Source organism: Malassezia vespertilionis, chromosome 2 (assembly GCF_029542925.1).
Source record: "Malassezia vespertilionis chromosome 2, complete sequence".
Taxonomy (NCBI): Eukaryota; Fungi; Basidiomycota; class Malasseziomycetes; order Malasseziales; family Malasseziaceae; genus Malassezia; species Malassezia vespertilionis.
The window spans coordinates 799662-822198 of record NC_079248.1 but is presented as its reverse complement, the minus strand read 5'-3'; the positions used below and the strand labels follow the sequence as shown (position 1 = coordinate 822198).

The window sequence follows — 22537 nt, the reverse complement described above, 5'->3', positions numbered from 1 at the left end:
CAGAAGCTTGCCCGACGCCAGGGGTGTTTGTCGGTTGGCATGCGGCGTGCGCGTTGCATACCCCTCGCACTATGGCGCGTGCCGAAGCGACAGCTTGGAACATCGCGCGTGGTGCTAAATAGAAGCGCGGGAACGCGCAGGAACGAGATTGGGAAGGCAGAGAAAGTGAAGAAAAAAGCCGCGTGGGCGTCCAAAGGCAGCAAGTTGGACCAGCTGATGCGCGATCCTTCCCTGTATACCCCGATACGCAAACCGCGCCTTCCGATTGTGTTGTGCCATGGACTCTATGGTTTTGACGTGCGCGGCCCATTTCTCGGCTTAGAGTATCACTATTGGTCTACCACACTGGATATCCTGCGCGACCAGATCGGTGCAGATGTGCTGGTGGTGAGCGTTCCGCCGACAGGATCGATCAAGGAGCGTGCCGAGGCTCTGCACAAGTTTCTTGCCGACCCCGCCAACGGCGTGCGTGGAAAACGGATTAATTTTGTGGGGCACAGCATGGGCGGTTTGGACGTGCGCTACATTATCTCGACAATCAAACCCAAGCCGGAAGAGTATACACCTGCGAGTCTTACCACACTTTCGACGCCTCACCGAGGCAGCCCTTTTATGGACTGGTGCAATGCGAATATTGGCATCGGGGTAGATTTGATCGACGATCTGATGCAGGAAGCGCGTGTCGTTACGCCCAACGCCCCGGAACTGCCGCATCTTCCGCCGTTTAGCCTCAAGTCGCCGCTGTTTGCGCGCAAAGACAACAAGAAGAATTCTGGGTCTGATGCGTCGGCGCTAGCGAGCATCACCAGTGTCCTTAACTCGGTGTCGAGCGCCCTAAGCTCCTACATCTTGGCCACCTTTGACCAGCCAGCGTACGCCATGCTCTCTACTCGCCACATGACCCGCTTGTTTAATCCCCGCACCCCGGACGATCCTTCAGTGCGCTACTTTAGCGTCGCTGCACGCGCGAACGAGCTATCTGTGATACACCCACTCTGGCTCCCGAAACTGATCCTGGACAAGGCCGCGGCTACAAACACGTCTGGCGGCGAAATGGATGGGAGCAGCGACGCGTTGGGCGGCTCTTTGCAAGGAAACGATGGACTTGTGAGTATCCGTAGCGCACAATGGGGCACGTTTCTGGGGATCATGGAAGGCTGGGACCACTGGGACGTGCGCGGTGCTGGCGGACCTCGCCGCATTCGGTCCGCAAAATCGATGCCCAAGGCGCGCGTTCATTTAAAGCCAGACAAGGCTTCTGCGCTGAATCTTTTCCAGGCTGGATGGGCGCGTTTGACCGAGGCCGCGCAAGCATGGCGCCGTCCTTCGACGCCCACGAGCCAAGCAGCGCCGGAGGATGCCTACTGGAATTGGCTGGACGCCGCGCTCAGCGACTATAACGACCCGGGACCGAATCGAAGCGCGACATCCGAGCTGGATGCGCCACCTGCAGCTGCAGCAGTGTACGCAATGGCGTCGGCATACGAGAAGTATGCACCGAAAAAATTGTCGTCCAAGCGCGATGCGGAGATTGCACAACGAGTGGCCAAGTGGATTTCGTCACATTTGCCCCACGATGCGGACGGCGCATCCTCCTACAAAGATGACATGCGCAATGTATACATGTATTTATCCGAACCGCGCCACTCGCTTATGCTTCCTGCGCCTCCTGCACAAGAGGCGCCCAACTCGGATCCTCCGTCGCCCGCGCCGCACCTTGTGCGAAACGACGAGGCGAGGCGGACGGCGAATGCAAAGCAAAAGGGGTTTCCCAACGACATCCTTGCTATGCTTCCATTCCTCTCACAGCATCAAGAAAACACGTCCTCCCCTCCGCAATTGGTTCTGGAGCATTTTTGGCTCGCCATATGCCGCAATCTGTACGACGAGGGTTTGTAGCCTCCACTTGTAGCGTACGCCTCCACCGTCTTGCCATCATGCACTGGCTGCGGCTGCTTGCTGCTATAACGTACCCGCTCGCGGTGCATCCGGTATGGCTATCGCTGCGGCACATGACGACAATTGCGCTGCTTACCGCGCACGAGTCTGTGGCTGCACACGCGTGGGATCCGCGGCGCGAGGCGCGATTGCCCCGCATCGACGACGGGCTGCGCAGCCTGGACTGGGGCCAGCTGCAGATCCTGCATACGACCGATGTCCACGGGTGGTACCAAGGCCATACAAAGCTGTCGCCACCTGAACCCAACTATAGCGGCGACTGGGGCGACTGGGTCGCATTTACACAGCATATGCGAAAACGCGCCGCAGAGCGCGGCGTGGATTTGCTCCTTGTCGATACCGGCGACTTGCACGACGGCAACGGGCTCAGCGATGGATTCCCAGAGCTTTCTCCCGACGATCCGCAGTACAAACTTGCCGTTGATGGGCATGCCAGCAACCAAATTTTCGCATTCGCTGACTACGACCTGCTCACCATTGGCAACCACGAGCTGTACAATTTCAGCGTCGCGGCCGATGTATACGAGTACTTTGTGCCGCTCTGGAAAGGGCGGTACCTGACCTCCAACGTGAATATTACGCTGCAGGATACGCCCGATACACCGCCGCGTTCGCGCCCCATTGGCGACTTGTACGCGCGATTTGTGACCCAGCACGGCGTACAGATCCAGGCCTACGGCGTTTTGTTTGATTTCCGCCTTGCCGCTGAAGAAATCACTATTCAAAGCCCAGAGCACATGGTGCAGCAGGCATGGTTCCTCGAGTCTTTGCGCAAACACGATCGCGTAGATGTATTTGTGGTCGCAGGCCACATGCCCGTCGCTGACCACGCGGGCTGGAAAGCCGTCCATGCCGCGATCCGCGCAGTGTGGCCTGATACACCAATAATGATGCTTGCAGGACATACACACTTGCGCGACTGTCAGATGCTAGACCAGGCATCCATGGCGCTCGAATCCGGCCGCTACATGGAAACGATTGGCTGGATGAGCATCGAGGATGTCACGGCGCGCCCACCGACATTTTCTCGGCGGTACATTGACGCGAACCCGCGCAACTTTGCATTCCATGCTGGGCTGGCACATGCTAACCAGCTGTCCACGCGGCGCGGCAAATTCGTGCGTGCGGCGATGGACAAGATTGTTTCCAGCTGGAACTTGACGCACCTCTTTGGTCTTGCGCCACAGGACTATTTCCTCGATCGGTATGCGTATCCATCCAACACGTCGCTTCTGACGCTCATGCAAGACCACATTTTGCCCGAGATTGTACGGCCCGTAAACCCACGACACGCAGATACCCCAACGCTGCTCTTGATCAACAGCGGGAGCCAACGATTCGATGTGCTTGCCGGCCCATTCACAAAAAACGACCAGTACGTCGTGAGCCCTTTTCGCGACAATTTCTTGTACGTAGAAAAGGTCCCTTGGCGTCTCGCACAAAATCTGGTCCATGGGCTAAACCGCCGCGGCGCGCTGGTCAATGGACTGCACAACGCACAGCACGCCGCACAAGGCGACGCCGACAGTATTTTTCGGCGCTACCTCAAAGCGCAATGGCAAGCGTTTTGGTCCAAGCGCACTTCCATCCCAAGCGACGCAGCTGCACCTTCGGGACGGCCTGCCCAAGAGCGCAAACTGCAAGCGCTGCTCCAGGACGACGCCGCACAAACCCTGTTTGATCCCAACGCAAGCCTCGGCTACGTGACTGTCGATGGATGCGCTGGTATCGGCGACGATACGCAGCATATACCCGTGCCATACAGCGCAGAGCAGCCCGATTACCTTGCGTCGAATCCGTCGCCATTGCCGGAAGCCGACGCCGACGTCGACGTCGTCTTTGTCGACTTCATCCTCGCGCCGCTGCTTGATCTGCTCAACCAAGGAGACGATACGCGTGTGTACACAAAAGAGGACGCGGCGTCTTGGGGCAATATCTCCACGAGCTGGCTCTATCCATTGTATGCACAACATGCATGGAGCTCGGCAGATATGGACGCACAAATGCGCGCCATGGAGCGCTCCGCACTCTTGGCGGGGTACCCTCCCATGCCGAATGGCGCCGGCGATCCATACACGGCGGTTGTGCAGGCACGCGCACAGGCTGCGCCGCTCGTATTCCAATAGCTACAGGAAGCGTCTACAGGCAGGCGAGCCACAAAGGCATGCTATTGCATCTTCGTCTGCATCACTCGCTTGGACTGTATGTTAGTCTTGTGCATGCGTACATTTGTAGTCGTACGTCAGCTCCTGGCCGGGCAGAATTGTTTGTTTCGCGCTGCGATGAGATGGCGTCACACGTACAAGAGCGCGATCCGTTTTTCGCCCTGCAGCGTCAGGATCTTGGCCGTGCAGTTTGGTGTGCAACAGTGGTTCATGAGGCGCGCAATGTTGCCTTTGAGTGTGGCATCCACGACTACGTCGTCGTCCACACGGAAAAGGTACGTGCTGAAGTTGCCCTGGGGTTAGCACACCGCATACATACCGCACGTTCGTACATCTTCTCGCGCAGATCCGCAACCTGCTGCCGGACCACCTCGCCTACATACTCAATCACCATATCTCCAGCAGGAATGGTCTCCATTGCGTACAAGCCCCAGTCGTGAATGGGGCTTTTCGCGAAACACAATTGCTTCTTGCGCGTTTGGAGCTGGTTAAATTTCAAGATGTCCGTGTCCGTCATGGTCTCGCGCTTATGCTGCTCCATATCCAGGGCAAGGCGCCGCGAGTCGGCACGATTTCCACGCGCGGAAGCAAGGCCAGAGCCCGTCGTGCTGGTATCTACCACGGCGCGATTGCGGTCGGGGAGGTGCATGGCTTTCTCCGCAGCAGGGATGCGGTAGAATCCTTCGGACCGCGCGCTGCCACTCTTGTGGACCATGGTCTCCAGCGCCGTGCCGTGCATCGCAAGCTGGCCATTTGCCTCGCGTTGCAGGAGCAGCTGCAAGTAATAGAGCTCTTCTTCATCCTCCGTGATTCCCAACCCAATAGGGTCTGGCGGCGGCGGCGGCGTGGATGGGACATGTGTGGATGGCCCTAAACTCTCTTCGCTCTCATCGCCCGAGTAGTCGAGCGCATCGCGCCAATTTTTTTTCGGCTTCACAGGGGGCTTTTCCGCATTCTTTTGCACTGCAACGACTTCAGGGCGCTTGCGAAAAGAGGGCAGCTGGCCCTGGATACGTCGGGCAACGTGTGCTGTACTTTCCGTGCTTGGGCGGTGCTGCGCGAGTCTCTGCCCACCGGCGCCTTGAGGCCGGAAAAAGTCGGTGAGGAGCGGTGTGAGCGTTCGGTTCTTGACGTCGCGCAAAAACATGGCCTGGAGCTCGGTGAGCAGCTGCATTATTGCTTCTTCTACCAGCTCGTCCACGGTCCATTCGGTTTTTTTGATTGGCACGGGCGCTTCCGCAAAGGGTGCAGCAGTGCTTGGCTCCATGTCTTTGCGCGGCGCATCGCACACATCCATGCACACATTGTGGCCCTCCAGCAGCGCCGTGTCCAAAACACGCTTACATCGCGCTGCTGTATCGGAAGCACTGAAGCCAACGTACCATCCACGCTCATCGCTGTCTACCAAAGCCGGTGAAAAGTGTGCAAAATGGCGTCGGATGGTGTCGGCATCAACGATCTGTGCAGAGAGTGGTAAAAAAATGTAGGGGCGGCCGAGGGATGCGAGGCGTTGCAATACAGATGCCGTGCGCAGCGTGACGGCTTTGGGACCGTCTTGTGGGAGATGCATGGGGCGTGCTGTTTGGTATATAGCCCGGCTTGCCGTCGCTCGGTTCGCGGCATCTTTCGGGGGCGGCGTCTTGCCCCACTTCCGCGTCATGGATACTGGTTTCGGCGGCGGCGGCGGCGGCGGCACGCGTCTCCGGGCGCCGCTGTACCGCTTTCCCAAAAGATCGCGGTACATGCGCTTATACGCGGTCTTTTCGCGGTCGAGACAAGCTTGCGCCGTCTCTGTGCCAAACTTGTGGCCGTGCAGCGCTTCTTTTGCGCGACTCGCCACCTGGCTTGCGTCCTGCTCGCCCCGCGGCGTGCTCCCATGCTGAAACTGTACCCACATAATCCCGATACTCTCGCCTGTTTGTGGGTCTACTTTGAGTTCCGATACATGGACAACGCCGAATGCGCGACATTGCTGCAGGATGGTGCCTGGCGAAATGCGCGGCGAGAGCCCGTAGACAACAATTTCCTGGGGCGGAGGCGGCCCGACGGAGTGCTTATCATGCGCGTAAACGATTTCGTCCAAGTGTTTGCGTACTTTGCGTTTGGTGAAACGCAATTTCGGCTCGCGTGAGCGTGGATCGGTCGTGGGGCGGCGCGGCACTGTTTCGTATCTCCGGCACATTTCTTTGCCTTTGCTTTCGGGAAGCTGTGGATCAGCCACAGTCTGATAGTTTTTCAACCGTGGATCCTGCTCAAGCTCGTGGGGAAGGCATGGCAGCGCACTTGGCGCGCGCATGTCCGATGTTGCTATACGAGAAGAAACGCGGCGCGGCGCGGAGACGCGGCTCCATGTGGAGGCTCGTGGGGCGTGCTTGGGCGTAGACAGTGTGGAGGCACGCGATTCTTTGCCACTACAGCAGCGCTATACACTATCTGTAGCAGGGTTCAGCTCGAGTTCCTCCTCCACACTGCTTTTGATAGGTCCGAGCCGTGGAGTAGATGCGGATGGGATGAGCTGCCGTAGAATGAAATTGGCAAACGACGGGCTTGTCCAATAATACACATGTGCGCGCAGCATGTCGATGTATTGAGTAAACTAGGTAAGCCAGCGCAGAGACGTACCAGGTTTGGTGTTCCAGTGTCCACGACAAAATCGATGCACCCGTAAGGGTTCAGTGCATGGAATCTGCGTTCGCCCATCTCGATATCTGCGAGCGTTACAGCGTGCTTTTCGTTCCCATCATCCAAGCACACAGAAGGTTCCAGCGTGGCGTCTTTTGCAGGTGTCTTGTCCGAGCCACCTGGCGGTTTCTCCATCAGTTCGCGCACAATGCTCCCGATACTCAGCCGCGGCTGCTCCAACGCCTCCTGTAGCAATGCAGGATCGCGTGGAAGTTCCACGGGACGGAGCATCCGGGCATAGGTGGCATCGACCGTAGCAGACATTTTGAAGCTAATGGGGTCAGTGGCGGTAAAGATCTGGCGTCAGTCTTGTCTTGACGCACGTTGTAAATGTATTGCGCTGCAAGACACCCTTCCTGCCCGACCTTCTCGCTGGACACATCTGGATGCGACGCATAGTCCGATGCAGACCGATGCCGCGCAACAAGACGCGAGCCATTCAAGTAGTAAAGCATCGGCACCGGCGACCCAACACAAAAGAAGTGCTCGACATTGAAGAGCAAGTGTGCGGCGTCGCGGTGAATATTGGGTGCATGTACTGACCCCAAAGGCGGCACAATGGTAGGCTGCGTGTCCAAGCTGCAATGAGTTTGCATCGTGTACGTACATATGCGATGCCAGTGCGGAGCCTAGCGAATGACCCAAGATGGAGACCTTGCCGCCCTGCTCCTCAAAGTCTGGATTCCGCTGCAGAAAGAGCCGATAGAGACGGTTCAGCTCGTACGTGACAGAGCGAAGCTACGTGAGCGACAGAAAAACATACCATGGTTGTTCGGTGGTGTGACATGTAAATTGGAATATCGAGCAGCACTTTCGAAATTACCGCGCGGACCGCTGGAATGGACCCGTGGTTTGTGATATCTTGTAGTGTATACGCGCCGTGGTCGGGCTCAAACTGCAAGTCGCGGCGCCACAAGATTGGGATGAGTTTGACGCGTGCATTGCGCAGCTGTGCCTTCATGTTTGGATCCTGCATTTGCGCGCGCATTGTTCCTCGAAATCGGTCGAGCTCGTGTACAAAATCCGTGGCCATGTAATCCTCCGAGTATTTTTGGCCGATTCCGTGGATGCAAAAGAGAATATGCGGCGCATCCTCTGCCTTTTCTTCGGAATGCGGCTCGTTTGTGCCGTCGAGTTCCTCGGCAATAGACCCTACCTGACTCGAGGCCGACTCGCGGCGCGGTGGCGTGTCTGGCACTTGTTCCAACTGCTCCAACTGCTCCAGCTGCTCCGCCGTCTTGAATCGGGTTTTGGAAAGGAACGCCTCGCTAAAGGCAGTCCACCGCGAAGGCGTATCCGACACGGTGCAAGACGCCTCTACAATTGTTCCCTGCGCCTCTTTGCCAGCTTCGCCCTGCGCCGGCGAGCTCGACACGGGGTCGTGCGATGTGCTGGGCCTTTCGGGGGAGCTTGGCCCGTCCACTTGCGAGCTGTTCGACACTTTTGCGTCTTCTTTCGGCGACGCAGCCTCGCGGCGATTCGCCCAGCTAAAGTCCATCACACCGCCTTTTCCACTCTGCAGCGTTTTGCAAATTTCCTGTGCGCAATCGTAGCCGCGCGCGACAAGCGGCTCTTTCAGAAATGGAAACAACTTGCTGCTGATATTTTGAGGATAGACGCGCGCACTGTTTGCGTCTGAAAACGTAATTTTTGCGCCGCCAACCACACTGGGCAGGTCGTAGTAGACAATGGGCGGATCAGCGCTTTTCTTCTCTATAGATTCACGGCGAGACTTGTTCGCCTTGCTTAGCGTATCGCGCAGGCGCATCGTGAGATTCCACGGTTTCGCCTCGTTGTACGCATGCTCCAGATCGTGGGACAGGGGCGAGTCAAAGGCGATTGGAGAGCACGCGCCGTCCGATGCCACGTAGAACCAAATGGCGCGCACTACGCGTTGGTCGTACCCAGGCCAGAGCGCGGGGTACATGATCATTTGCAAGAGATCCACGTCAAAAAGCCGGTCCTCCAAGACAGGCACACGGAAGATGCGACTCTCTTCCGGCTCGTCAGGGTCCGTCAAACGACGTGGCAATGGCGTCTGTTTCAAGTTGGGCGTAGGAGGCGGCGGAGGCGGAGGCAGTACAGATGTCTTTCCCGCAGGCGTCGACGACCAAATCGAGGCAGGGATCCAGCTGCGGGCGCTGCTCTCTGCATCCCGCGCGTCCTCTGTGGGTTTCTCGGCGGCTTTGCGGGCTGCAATCTTGTCCTGCACATCCTGCCATGCATGCTCAAGCACAGAATTGTCTGCAGCACTGAACTCTACCCATACAGTTCCATGTGAATGGAACCATGTAGCGCTCATGTGTGCAATTTTCTGCCGTGCGGTGCAAAGTCCGTGCGCAGCCCAGGTCCAGCGCCACTGGGAAATGAAGGTGTGTATTCGAACAGGAGCCTTCGAGGCGTCCTGCGAATGGGTAAATGTGTGCTGCAGCAAAGTATCGTCTATGAACCCCGTAGCAGCTGGATACAACCGCCTTCGAATCCGATCGCCCACCAGGGCGCACCAACAACGAGCAGGCATATAATAATCCCTATTGTATAGCTGGCAATTGCGTACCATACCGATACTTTTAGCGGTTTCATTGCCGAGAGCTCGACGATGACTGTACTCAGCGTGCCGAGCGCACCAGAAAACCCTTCCTCAAATCCGTGGAGAGCATAGCAAGCATCCTTTGTGTACACGCTGCGTCCATTTGGCCCTGTCGTGCGCCCCACAAACATGCCGACCTCGGCGGCACTATTGCAAGAAACTGACAAAATATTCGCTGCTAGCGTTCCCAGCGGCCATGAGCGGTACTCATTGATGCCGAGATTGCGCGTGGACGAGACAGGTGCGTTTAGTCGCGCAAGCTGCCAGCGGAGCAAGCATCCTGGCGGAGCAAGCACCAAGGCATACGTTACGTTTCGAAAGGGTGGATAGGTCCCACACAGAATTGCAGTCGCTGCCCAAAACACGATGCCTATCGCAATGCTCACAAGATGTGCCGTGACACTTCCATTAAACCCCTTTTTCTCCGCAATAGGCTCTTCGTGCGATGCGGGCGTTCTATCGCGATGAAGCTTGCGCAAGATCCAATCCTGTATCCGCTGTAGCACACCAAGCGCGCCAATATTTTTCCCAAGTTTATACGCGCCATACGCAAGTCCGAGCGTAGCGATACTCTGCGTGAGTGCGTCCATAGTGTTGTGCAATCCGTGGCGATTGTAATGGAGCTGGTTGGAATATGCCTGAAACGCACCATACACCCACGCAGAGTAGCTCGTCACGCTTCCGCAGAAGCCTGTAGTGATCATCGGAAACAGTGGCTTGTACCAGTGCTCCAACACGCCTTTTACTTTCGGGTGCGTCGTGAATCCCATGATAAAGCACCCGATCGACTGCGCCCACAAGATGGGTATGACGCTCTCTCCATCGTACGTATTTAGCGCATTGAGCCCAAAACGCGCAAGTACTCCCCATATTGAAGCAAACGAGATCAGACCAGCGATGGCGAGCTGCTCGAGCACGTCCGCCATCGACGGAGCAGTGGTGGTGGGAAAGTGCTGACTAAATGAAACGCGACGCGGCGCGTGTTGCTCGCGTCGCGCCATGACGAAGCATGCAGGGACAAGGCCTGCACGGTCCCCGTGGAGTGCGGCGAGTATGGCAGAAGAGGAGGAGGAGCCTTCGTCGCCGACGATGTTGATGGTGGATGAGGACGAGCTCAGTTCAAATTTCCTGGCGGACGTGAATTTGGATGCGTTTGCCGCGAGTCTCGATACGTACATTGCATACCACGCGAATCAAGCAGCGGCGCCGTCTGCACTTCCAGTGCCGAGCATGGGAATGCAGTCGGGCTCATCTGCTGCGCAGCTTGCGCCGCCGCCCTCTTCTGCGCCGAACGCGCAGTCGGAATTGTACAGCACGGCGATCCAGATTCTGACGTACGTCTTGGGACGTCCGCCGGATGCAGACAATGCTCCGAAGGTAGGCGCAGCTGCATCTATGTGGGATAATGGTGCTACTTCAGCGCACGCAAGTGACAGCGCACAGATACAAACACTTGTAAACAAGCTTGCGGAGCGCCTCGGCGGCAACCAGCGTCCGAGCCATACAGCGAGTGAGCAGGAGCTGACCGAGCTGCTCCAGACGCTCATGACGCAGCAGCAGCTATACAAATATAACCAACAGTCTTCCGACACGCCGAGCGCAAAAGGATTTGCGGACCTGACATTTCCCGAAGAAGAAGAAGAGGACGACCCCGACTTTCAGCCGGTCAGCGAGCCCAGAGACGATCTTGTGCCCAGCGAGCTTGCATGGACACAGGCCATGCGTGAAGTAGTGAACGAGCAGCTTTTTTCTCCGACCGCGTCGCCCACAAAAGCGACGCGTGCGCGAACGCGGACCGAAGCCACGCCGCCGCCACTCGCTTCGTCCGTCCATGCATCGCCAGCATTACCACTGCCTTCCATACGCACACAACCACAGGCACTAGAGCCCGAGAAGCGCAAAAAAGGGCGTCGTTTGGTGTACACTGCCGAGGAAGCGGCCGACCGAAAACGCGTGCGGAATAGACTGTATATGAGCCGCAAACGCATGGGTGAGCGTGATCGGTCGCCGCCTACTGCACCACACACCGAAGATCTCGTGCTGGAGGCCGAGAACCGATTTCTGCGTACGGAAATCGAGCGGCTGCGCGAGGAAAATGCGCGGCTGCGCGGCAGGGAAGAGATGCGCATGTATGCTGCCCAGATGGGCCTCGAGCCTGGGCGAGATGCATGGAGTGCAAGATAGGCGATAGAGCGCAGTACACCGGACGAAGCACAGCGTACTTTGCGCACGGCACTCGTGCTTCGCCATTGCAATTTTCGATCTCTATGGGGAAGTATGTACAATTCAAGTCAAAATTTTTGCCAATTCAGCGGCGTATCCTCGCGCTCAGCGCGCGAATTGGAGCCGGGCGCAAAAGCGCCTTGGCGCGAGTAGATAGTGCGAGGGCGCGCGAGAGATTCATAGGGGAGCGAGGAGCTGTGCGCATGCCCAAACGATCCTTCATTCGAGGGACCCAACGCCGCGTACCGCAGCTCTTCCCATGCAGATTGCGCGGCCGCCTCTTGGTTTTCTTCGCGCGTCAAGTTCCGATCGTACTTGTGAGTAACTCCTTGCCCAGCATAATGCCCACGCGAGCGGGTATAGCTGAGCGCTGTGGATTGCGTTTCGACGCTGAGCTCGTCGTCGTCCTGCGGCGTTTCCGTATACTCTGCCAGCGCGAAATCATACGTCGAGTTTGGATCGATCTTGTCGTCGTGGTCCGCTGCTACCAAGGCGGAATCGGTGCTTATATCGCCCATCGGGAAGCCCGGGGGATACGGGTGATTTGCGTGAGGATCGTGCATCTGGGACTCTGATTTGGGCAGGTAGATGCCCATTGGCGGCGCGTGCGCGGGCTGGTGCATGCTCGTGTCGAAATCCTCCTGCACATACTTTTGCTTCTTGTGCCGGCGGAGAAGGTAGAAGAGGAAAAGCACAAGGACGCAAAGCACGACGGCGCCGCCAATGCCTACCGGTATCCCGATCTTGACCTTGGTACTTGTCGGGAGTGATTCATCGTCGTTCGCTGCCGTGCCATTCTTGTTGGTGACGCCCTTCATGCCGCCCGTGTACATATTGGCGAAGGAGGTGCGAGGCCGCATATTCGGCGAGCCAGGCAAATCGTCCTCGCTGTCCTTGGTCGGCTCTGGGAGGGGGCGAATGCTATCGCGGGAAAGCTGGAACTGGGGCGCCTTGGTCGACGTATCGTTCTGGCCCGTGTAGAAAAAGGCGACAGGGGAGCTACCCGGGCCGGATATGGGTAAGTTCAACGAATCGAGATCGTGGCACTGGATATAGAGCTGCGTGAGCTCTTGTGCATAGTATCCCCGGTCGGTGTACGGCTTGGTTGTGTAGGAGAGCATGCCACCGCTCCATTTGCGTACCGATTGCGGCGCCTGTGCATCGACGCCGTACGCCGTCATGACGACGCGCGCAGGCGTACGAGGGAAATCGTCTCCCGCAGTATTCCGGTCGACACTGTTCACCAGCTCACCGTCGATGAGCCACCGTATGGAGGTCTCCTGCCAGTTGACCACGTAAATGTGCGGCTTGGACACGTCGAATCCACGCGGCACCTTGGCGGCCGTGCCTGTGGAATTTTTGATATTGTTCATCGTATAGTAGTTGGTACTTATTTGCGAGCCATCGCCACCCGAGAGCTGAAAGATGGCAGCGTCGCCCACGTCTGAGAGAAATCCAAAGGTGGTGATAAGGCCAGGGTACGCCTTGTGGCTCATATTGGCAAATGTGTTCCCGTACATGTGGTACTGCGAGGTAGAGATACGCGAGCCGTGACCTTCATTCAGCTCCAAAAGCACGCCATGGCTGCCAGCGCCTAAGAACCCCGACTCGAAGAGCAACGGTCCTTGGCTCTTCAAGCCCGTGTACTGCTGGACAGGCACAAACAGATCGGTATTGTTATAGTCCGAAGGCTCAAATCGCAGATTTATCGGCGTGCACACGGGGTTCTGCACGCAAGCGTTGGCTTTGTAGCTGTAGAGAGGATTGCAACCTGCGGTGCACTGCAGTGCACCACCTCCGCACTTGCCTTCGGCAGAGCAGCATGGGCTCTCCGACGGGCATTTTTTATTCGCATTGCAAGTTTGTGCGGCGAACACTAGTGATGCGCTCATGGCGAGCGCAAGTGCCGCCCATCGACGCATGGAGGCTGCGACAGTCGATCGTCGAGCAGAGTACGGCACTTGTCACGCTACTTTAAACTAACCAATCAACGCCATGCAACTTTCCTAGGCGGCGCAGGGGGCGTGGCATGCATTGGGAGACTATGTGGAGGTGGAGGTTTCGCGCGCTTGCCAGTAGGCGCGCGAGGCTGCAAACGAAGCGCGCGCTTCGTCGCCGCTGTGCGATAGATCCACGGGCCAAGCGCCGCTGCGCATCGCTTGCAGGCGCGCTTTGCGTGGGCTTTTCCATGCACGCGCCCGCAGACGAGCATGACGCTCGGCAGCGACAGCCACGTCGCGCTGTGCGGCCTGTCCCAAATGCGAAAATGCAGTGGACTGCACTGTAGACGTTCCATTGCGCTTGCGTGGGGGAGAGAAATGTATTTCCGGCTCTCTTGTTTTCGTGCGAGGCGGCGGCATTTCACTCTTGCCCCATACACGTGCCCATAGTCTACCCACCATACTCTCGTTCCCGGGCTCCTGCTCGCCGCGTGCGTCGGCGTCGTTTGTAGTCGAAATCGCCGACAAGTCGGCGCGGCCCTCTTCTTCGCCGTCGGCAAGCATGTGGAACGACTTTTCAAGGAGCGCATCAGGCGCGTGCCCATCCAGGTGGCGCAGAAACCGCGCTTGAAGCGCAGGAATGCGCGCGTGCAAGCGTGCAAGCGTCCATTCTCCGTGCAAATCCTCGAGCGCGAGGCCTTGTGCTTCAAGAAAGGCGAAGAGCACATCGTTGGGGCGCAGACGCAGCACTGCTTCGCGCTGGGCCTGCACGTCTGTGCTGCTGCCGAGCACTGCATCGAGCGCCAGATGCATATGGCGATCAAGCTCGGCCCATGCATGCTCGGACCATTGTCCTGCTTGGGCTTGCGGTCGGAGCACATGGGCTTGCACTACCGGCGCACTGTGCAGCGCAAACGCGCCAGGAACGTGCGGCGTTGGCGGCTGTGTAGTCGCGCCACGCTCGCCGGCCTCTGCTTGCATCAGCAGCCGGGGAAGAGAATGCGACGTGCTCGCTTCAGTGCTGGGCAGTGCTGGGTACATGGGCGCAGCTTCTGGCGCTAGCCATCCTTCTGGGATATAGTCATGGTGTACCTTGAGAATAGCAGCGGCGCGTGCGGCAGCGATGGGATCGAGACTCGAGATTTCGACACAGGCCGTCGGTCTTTGGCGCGCAAGCATCACTGCGCGCGAATGCAACGACGCGCTGAGACTCGCGCTGAGATCGGCGAGGGCGGGGGGACCTATATCGGGGATAGGCGTGTCTTGCTCGAGAAGACTGTCGTCGCTGGATGGTGCATAGGGCGTCGCAGGCACAGGGGCGGCAGGAGTGGGTATAGGCGCAGTCGGCGCATGCAACGGCATGGACCATACAAGCTCGTGTGGCGCTTGTATGTTGTACCGCATCCGTTTTGCAGGCCGTGGCAGAGAGGAGTCGTGGCTGCGCTTTTGCGCTTTGGGCGGGGTGCGCTGCAGAAGCGGAGCCCCGTCGGTTACCAAAGTCGTGTCGTCTGGCGCTGCATCTCCAATTGCAATCGTGTCGCCAGGCGCGACGCTGTCTACCTCCTCGTCTTTGTCCTCAGCGTCGCGTACGTACGCTTTGGGCTGGCGGCGTACAGGCACAGGAACACGCGAGGCACGTACAGTAGGCTTGGCACGCTGCGGCGATGGTTTGGGGCGTGGCGGGAGATGCACTTGGACAGATTTCCAAGGGGAGGGCGAGACGGGGGAAGCGCGCGCTAAGAGATTCGGCGCGGGCGTCTTGGCTGGGCTATGCGGCAGCAGTGGCTGCATGGACTGCGATGCGCTGTTGTCGAGGTGTCGCGCTTGTGTGTGTGTGGGGAAGCGATGGACGGGCGGTGTGGAATGCTTGGCGAAGGGGGCTTGGGGCGATGCATGCGTGGTGTTGGCCAATGCGCTAGGCAGGGGAGAAGAGCGGTGTATGGGAGATGGCTTGCGTGGCGAATTGCCGAGACGTTTCGGCTGAATGGCGTCTGGGCTGGTTGGCGCTGCGATATCACCCACAGCGTCATCGGCGCGTGTTGGATCGGTGCTTGGCGGAGCGAGAGTTACGTTGCGTAGCGCGCTTTCGTTTGCTTCGTGTGGTATTGCTTTGTCCTGCAATGCATGGGACGTTGGGATATGGGCATGGAAAGCGACACGTTGGAAATGGGGAGAGATGGGGGAGTTGTGCTCATATTGGGACTGGTGGCCAAACTCGGGCTGGCGCTCGGGCTCGAGCGCGTGTTCCAATTCGGACGCTTCTTGCTCTAGCACGGAATTTTCTTCCTCATTGTCCATCTCCAGCGCGAGGTTTTCTTCCTCATTGTCCATCTCCAGCGCGAGGTTTTCTTCCTCATTGTCCATTTCCAGCACATCTCTTTCTTCCTCGTCGCCCATTTCCAGCGCGTCTCTATTCTCCTCGTCGCCCATCTCCAGCACATCTCTTTCTTCCTCGTCGCCCATTTCCAGCGCGTCTCTATTCTCCTCGTCGCCCATCTCCAGCACATCTCTTTCTTCCTCGTCGCCCATTTCCAGCGCGTCTCTGTTCTCCTCGTCGTCCATCTCCAGCACGTCTCTGTCTTCGCGTTCCTCTTGTTCGTAAAACACACCTTCGGGATCAACACGCCCACTCATTTCCTGCTCGAGCTCTTCTCGGAATACGACAAAACTACCATGCCCATGCTCACGGGCGGCGATTGCCTCTTGCGATATCGAGTGTAATTCAGGGGGATCCTGTATTGACTCTTCGTCCTCGTTGCTTTCCTGCACCAGGTGTAAGGATTCCGCGAAAGGCGTTTCTTGCGTATCTTGTTTTGGCTCACGACGAGAAGCGTCCGCGCTACGCCATTCGACTTGCTCAAACTCGTCCATCCGTACAGCAGTATCCTTTGGATCACGATGGAAGGGCATTGTGCCGTGCAATGTATTTGCTGGTGCGGCATCTACTTCGCGAATAAACGAGAGTGCATCGTCCCTTTCCCCATCGTTCTCGTCCAGTGCGGCGTGCAAAAAATCAATATATACAGGGCCGTCTGAATGGCGGGCACGCTGCAATTTACGTGCGGATCGTGGCAGAGGCATTGTCGTAGAAGGAGATCGAAAAAGAGGCTGTTTGGGCGCATGCTCCAAGTCCGATTCAAGCACAGGCGCATGCTCCACTGCAGGCGCAAGTTCTGATTCCCGCTCCGAGTCCCGCTCCGAGTCCCGCTCCGAGTCCCGCTCCGAGTCCCGCTCCGAGTCCCGCTCCGAGTCCCGCTCCGAGTCCCGCTCAGATTCCGGCTCAGATTCCGGCTCAGATTCCGGCTCAGATTCCGGCTCAGATTCCCGCTCAGATTCCCGCTCCGGCTCCGACTCGGCTTGTGCCTCCGCCGCATTGTCCTCCACCGATTGCAACTCTGGCAAATCTCCATACACCTGCATCGACTTGTCCGGCGACTTGATCAGACTAAGACGCCCACGCAGACCAAGCGATCGATCATACAAGCTCGGCGTGGCTCGCGGCGCAAATGGTGCGGGTCGCGCTCTGGGCGTCGACGCATCCGCTTTCACTTGTGTCCGTTGCGGCGTTGCGCGCATCGTGGTTTTCTGCGGCGATGGCGGCACCTGGCGCGGCGTGTGCTCCTGCACAGCGCTGCGCGAAACACTCCTATCCGGCGTCGATATGGGCAGCGAGCGCTTCGGCAAAGTACGTCGCGGCGTGCCTGTTATTCCAAGATCCTCGCGCTCCAATCTTCGCACCATAGAAACAAGGTCAGCATTCCCTTGTGCCGCATGGAATGTCATATTTAAAGAAGAGTCATCATGCAGCAGCAACGGATCATCTGTAGAGCTTGCTGGCGATGGTGCGCGCGATACAAAGTGCGTATGACTCTCGTTTGCGTACGCATCCATGTACGTATGTGTAGGCGCTTGTACGCGGCGCTGCGGCACAAACGGCGCGCGCTTCGCTGCCGGAGCGTCAATACGTGCTGGAGCATGCCTCGCATCCTGTGCGCCGTCGTCTTCCAGGACCGACATAGGCATTACATGCACAGCATGATCCGGCGCCTGCGTATGCGCGCGACTACTCGAACGCGATACCGACGTATTCGGCGCGTACGGCCTTAGTGATCGCCGCGGTGTGAGCGGCGTCGAGGATACAGGTGTGTCGCTGGCAAACGCCGGCGGAGCGCGCCGCCGCGGCGTGCCGTGGTGGCTTCCTCCGTGCGGGGAACTGTGCTCAGCACGTGCAGCGTACCCCGACGCCTCTAGCACGTTTTGCAGCTGCATCGCGCGCTCCGCAGTCGATCTATGTGGCGATGAGAACTGCGAAGTATCCCCTGACGCAGCCATACCCGCGCTTGCGCGCGATTTTCGCGGCAGCGCAAAGACCATTGGGCGTGCGCAGCTGGGAGCGCGACGCGTCGACGCACCTCCACAACACGTGGCACCATGCGCAAAAACTATAATCACGTGACATACATGTGACCAACAGTACAAAGCCCTACAGAAGCCGCCCGACGCGGCTTCTTCAGCACCTCTGAACATGACGAAGAAGAGAAGGAATTGCGGGTAAGTATTTATGCTCGGCTCACATCAGACGCAATAAGCATGGACGTGGACACAACCGGTTTTTGCGTTGCTCGAACTGCTCGCGCGCCGTCCCGAAGGACAAGGCCGTGAAGCGTTTTACCGTGCGCAACATTGTTGAGGCCGCCGCGGTGCGTGACCTGAGCGAGGCGAGTGTGTACGACGAGTACGTGCTGCCCAAGCTCTACCTCAAGTTTGCATACTGCATTTCTTGTGCGATTCACTCCAAGGTTGTGCGTGTGCGTTCCGTCGAGGGCCGTCGCAACCGCGCTCCCCCCCGCTTGCGCTTTAGCCGCGACAACAGGAGGCCTAACACCGCTGCTGTGCAGGCTACCGCCCGCGCTTAAGCGTTGAATAAACTTAGCAAATGTATGCTAGTTTGGCAGAACAAAATGAACATGTGTGCATGGCTTTGCAATGTGTTGCCACCGCGAATTTGGTACACGTGCCTGCGATGCCGCGCCTGCGGTCAGAAACGATGCTTGCGCGGGTAGTTTTACAGCGGTACAATCTTTATAGCCCACTGCGGCTCGAGATGCCTACAATCTACATAGCCTACCATTGCGGCTCGAGGTGCACGAGACACTCGAGCAAGTCGTCGGGCGCCACAATTCCCGTGCGCACCTGCAAATCCTCCACCAAACGCACGAGCTTTGGGCGCGACATTTCCTCTGCCGCGTGCAGCAGGGTCCGGTCCAAAATGCCTTTGGTGAGCGGGCGCGGCGCACGCGTATTCTGCACGGCACGATGCGCGCGTGGATTGAGCCCCGCGGCGTGCCGCACACTGCGCACGAGCTGGCTCTGGAAGAGCTGTAAAATTTGAAAGACGTTGGGCTCGACAGGCACGAGCAGCTCCACCGCGCCGCTGTGCTTGGCCAAAAGCACCTCGGAGCTGAAGATCTCACCCGTCGCTGCATTGCGCGGCCCACGCAGGAGAAGCGTGCGCGCAACGTGGCCTGCAGTGTGGTATTCCGTGCGTGTGAGCAGGCGCTGCCCGCCGAAACTCGTGGGGTTGGAAGGATTGTAGTCGACGAGGCGCAAGCATCCATACATATCCTGTGTAGCCAGCGTCAGCTTCTCGCGGTGGACCAAGAACGCGCCGTGGGTAAGGCACGCGGTGCCATAGTCGCGTCCCAGGAGGTGCAGCTGCGACGGGTCTTCCTGATACGCAACAAAGTACGCGCCGCGGTGGTAGTCTGTCAATAGCAAATAGTTCTTCACACGCTGGATATCGGTGGTGTAGAACGCGGTGTCGAGAAAAGCAATAGTAACGAGCCAGAGCATGTACTCAAACGAGCGGATGAGCAGCTTTTGCCCCGTCGCCACAACGAGGTACCCGTTGAGATCGTTCAACGCGGTCACCGGAGCCCGCAGCTCCTCGCGACACAAGCATTTCAGCTGGAGGGCATCATCGCTCTCATTGCCGTAGGGAACAGTGGCAATGATGTCGAATACGTACAAGTGCCCTTTGGCCGGGCGGTCCTCGCCGAGGTTGGTCGAGGTACCGACCACCAAAAAGGTCCGGCGCCCAGCCATGCGATCGATCGCGTCGAGCGGCGCCATATGCAGCGCCGTGACCGTCTCGCTGACGCCAAACTCGTAGCCATGCACGGGTGCATCGCCGAGGCGCGCAAAGAGCTCTACGGCGCCGCGCGCGGTTTGCGTGGGCGTAGGATCCAAGCGTGGGTCCTGCACCGGCTCGTCCTCCTCGTTATACAGCACAAAATCAGTTTGCTGGACAGAGGCAGCGGCAAGTGCGCCTGTCTCGTCGTGGCATGCAACGCGTGTGTAGCTGCGCCCTGTGGACCAGCGCGTGTAGGGACACAGCGCGTCGAGGGCACATGCCTCCCATTCCACGAGCACGCCCTGCGCATTCTGCACGCACAATGCGCGCCAATCGTCCTCAAGGGGCGAGAAAGCAAAGAGTGGCTCTTGGGGCTCGAGCCACTGCACAGGCCCTTTGGGATCGCGCACCAAAAACATGGCGTGCTCGCCCGGCAACGCAATGCATGCATGCCCACCGAATCCCACAAACGGCACCATGTCTTGCACAAGGGCACCGAGCATTCGCACATCTAAACGCACAAAGCCAAGTGTCCACGCAAACGGCGACACACTCTCCTCGTCGTCCATGGTGGGCCGCGCTTCGTACACGGCCACTTGCCCATTCTCGTACTGGACACAGAGTGTAGGCGTATCGCCGAGGGTGCACAAACGCAGCGCATGGAGGGGCATTCCCGCCTCATCCTTTTCCTCGTCGCGCGCCGCATTGAGGCGCGATGGAAGCACACACAATGTCTTGCTCCGCCACTGGAGTGCGCCGTCCGCGAGCGTATAGAGCTCAATGTGTCCGCGCACGGTTGCGAGCACAAGCAGCGTCGATGCGCCCAGAGCCTCGCTTGGGTCGACGTACACGTCGACCAAAGCGTACGTATCTTGCGCCTCGAGTGCCATCTCGCCCCAAGCGTTGCGGTATACAAATACGCTCACACGCCCGTCGCTCCAGCAAAGCGCAAGAACAGCACCCGACATGCGCGCACACACAATCTCGGCGTCGGATTGGCGCGCGCCGAATTGTGTGACGTGGCCGTCGTTGGCTACCCTGGACACTTGTCGGCGCGAGACACGCAGCGCGCTCCCGTCGGGGCTTGTGCCGCACGCAACGGTGTGTTCGCCAAGCTGTGCGACGAATTCCGGCGCGTCGCTGCGTGTGTACACGATGCACTCTTCGTCCCATGCACAAAAGTAGAGGTGCGCGGTGGCCCACACGCGCTGGGCTGGCGCAATGGTCTTTCTGACCCTGCTTCGCAGCTGCATTTCCAGCGTGCCGAGGTGCTTGTGCAGTGCGACGACGGTGCGGTGCGTGGTTGCATTTCGGTGATCGCGCACGTCGCCCATCGCAATGTCGGTGAGGCCACAGAGTGCGGGGATGCGGTCGATGGCGCGGAGAGAGTGGACGAGCTCGGCGCTCGGCACGGTCGCCGCGATCGAGTCGCCGTACAAGTCAATCTCGTCGTCGGTGACGGCATTGACTGTGCTCGGCGCCGCGCGGCTCGATTCGCCGTAGAGCATCACAGCGTCTGCGTCCTCATCATCCACAGACATGAGCGAGATTGGCGCGTGCGGCGCGGCGTCGCGCGTCTGCGCCAAAGACCCGGCCCCGCTCTGCATCTCATACAGCACGGAATCGCTTTGGAGAGAGGCACAGAACAAATGGCCCTCGGGGAGGCGCGCCGCAAAAGCACAGCGCGGAGCGCCGCCGTGGGTATCGACTTTTGCGAGCGACACGCTCGTCACAGAGCGCCCTTCGATCAAGCACCAAAAGGCAAACACCTCTCCATGTGCCAAGAAGAGCAGCCCATCGCTCGCGCCGCAAAACACGAGCTGCGAGCTTTGCAAATCGAGGGGACTCGCCTCGGCGTATGCGAGTGAGATTTCCGGCGCGGTTTTCTCGTACCATCCACTCACCGCGGTGCCGACAATGCGGCCCGTTTGGTCCATGTGCATGATTGCCGATGGCGTTACGATCATCACGCCGCCCAACGACTCGGGGCATGCTGCGAGGTATAAACAATCGTAGGGGAGCGCTTCGCTGGTGACGGTGACAGGGTAGTAGGATATCGTGAGGTCTAGCGTGACCAGGCACACGCGCATGGTCTGACGTGCGCGGGACAGGCTTCCTGTCCACGTCAGCACCGGCTCGTACAAGAGGGCCAGCGTGGGCTTTTGGAAGCGAGGCAAGAAGCACATGTCGCGCACATTCTTGATGCCGGCGTCGATGTCACACAGCGCAAGCACAAAAGAAGGTGCATATGGAAGCTCTGCTAGCACCTGCGCAGAATCGCGCACATCGTCCCCTACCTCGCCCATGTCCTGGTAGAGAGGGAGGATCGCAATGGCGTCCTCAGGGAGCAGCAGCGCCGCACACTGGCTCGCTGGGTCAGCACGCAGCGCGGGCACAAATGTATGCGGCAGCCCTTGTGCAAGCTGCTGTGCGCGCTCAAAGGTGTGGATGGAAACGGTTTGTAGGTCGCCGTACGCATCGTTCCACTCGAGCAGCGAGATTTTTGCGTCGCGGAACGAAAGTAGGACACGGTCCCGGCCGTCGTACTGCGTCGCTATGGTATGCACCGCACACACTCCTGTTACTTCGCCAAATAGTTTATGCATGCGCACCTGCACGAAATGCGGCGTGCCATCGTCCTGCACACGCACTTCAAAGATGCGGAGAAGATCGTCGCGTGCCAATACAGCGTGGCATACTAGACGGCCGCGATGCACCGGCCAGCTAAACTCGGACTGTGGCGAGCCGCGTGCATCGGCGTGGGTTAAGTGGAGCACTGCACCATGCGCAAACCCGCTGGGCGGTATGCGCTGGTCGTGCACCGCACACGCCATGGAGGATGGGA

The 22537-nt window shown here is 58.6% G+C and overlaps 9 protein-coding genes across 9 annotated transcripts; 4 read left to right on the top strand and 5 right to left on the bottom strand.

Moving 5' to 3' along the window:
* Positions 1-39: 39 nt before the first annotated feature.
* On the top strand, positions 40-1899 carry MVES1_001225 (triacylglycerol lipase; the record flags this gene model as incomplete). Its single annotated transcript, XM_056206077.1, has 1 exon — positions 40-1899. The coding sequence occupies one exon, from the start codon at positions 40-42 to the stop codon at positions 1897-1899; it is 1860 nt and encodes a 619-aa protein (XP_056062052.1).
* A 38-nt stretch (positions 1900-1937) lies between these two features.
* Positions 1938-4085, top strand: MVES1_001224 (uncharacterized protein; the record flags this gene model as incomplete). The annotated part of the gene is made up of 1 exon (XM_056206076.1): positions 1938-4085. One exon carries the CDS (start codon positions 1938-1940, stop codon positions 4083-4085), a length of 2148 nt encoding a protein of 715 aa, XP_056062051.1.
* A 167-nt stretch (positions 4086-4252) lies between these two features.
* On the bottom strand, positions 4253-9108 carry MVES1_001223 (uncharacterized protein; the record flags this gene model as incomplete). Its single annotated transcript, XM_056206075.1, is given in 8 exon segments — positions 4253-4417; positions 4444-6431; positions 6555-6670; positions 6686-6720; positions 6747-7103; positions 7130-7385; positions 7414-7544; positions 7570-9108. 8 exon segments carry the CDS (start codon positions 9106-9108, stop codon positions 4253-4255), a joined length of 4587 nt encoding a protein of 1528 aa, XP_056062050.1.
* Positions 9109-9248: 140 nt separating this feature from the next.
* Positions 9249-10322, bottom strand: MVES1_001222 (uncharacterized protein; the record flags this gene model as incomplete). The annotated part of the gene is made up of 1 exon (XM_056206074.1): positions 9249-10322. One exon carries the CDS (start codon positions 10320-10322, stop codon positions 9249-9251), a length of 1074 nt encoding a protein of 357 aa, XP_056062049.1.
* Positions 10323-10395: 73 nt separating this feature from the next.
* Positions 10396-11580, top strand: MVES1_001221 (uncharacterized protein; the record flags this gene model as incomplete). The annotated part of the gene is made up of 1 exon (XM_056206073.1): positions 10396-11580. The coding sequence occupies one exon, from the start codon at positions 10396-10398 to the stop codon at positions 11578-11580; it is 1185 nt and encodes a 394-aa protein (XP_056062048.1).
* Positions 11581-11687: 107 nt separating this feature from the next.
* Positions 11688-13511, bottom strand: MVES1_001220 (uncharacterized protein; the record flags this gene model as incomplete). Its single annotated transcript, XM_056206072.1, has 1 exon — positions 11688-13511. One exon carries the CDS (start codon positions 13509-13511, stop codon positions 11688-11690), a length of 1824 nt encoding a protein of 607 aa, XP_056062047.1.
* A 150-nt stretch (positions 13512-13661) lies between these two features.
* On the bottom strand, positions 13662-17596 carry MVES1_001219 (uncharacterized protein; the record flags this gene model as incomplete). Its single annotated transcript, XM_056206071.1, has 2 exons — positions 13662-17538; positions 17592-17596. The coding sequence occupies 2 exons, from the start codon at positions 17594-17596 to the stop codon at positions 13662-13664; spliced, it is 3882 nt and encodes a 1293-aa protein (XP_056062046.1).
* Positions 17597-18084: 488 nt separating this feature from the next.
* RPS26A (40S ribosomal protein S26) lies at positions 18085-18475 on the top strand (the record flags this gene model as incomplete). Its single annotated transcript, XM_056206070.1, has 2 exons — positions 18085-18110; positions 18139-18475. 2 exons carry the CDS (start codon positions 18085-18087, stop codon positions 18473-18475), a joined length of 363 nt encoding a protein of 120 aa, XP_056062045.1.
* Positions 18476-18683: 208 nt separating this feature from the next.
* CFT1 (mRNA cleavage and polyadenylation factor subunit) lies at positions 18684-22526 on the bottom strand (the record flags this gene model as incomplete). The annotated part of the gene is made up of 1 exon (XM_056206069.1): positions 18684-22526. The coding sequence occupies one exon, from the start codon at positions 22524-22526 to the stop codon at positions 18684-18686; it is 3843 nt and encodes a 1280-aa protein (XP_056062044.1).
* Between the last annotated feature and the right edge of the window lie 11 nt (positions 22527-22537).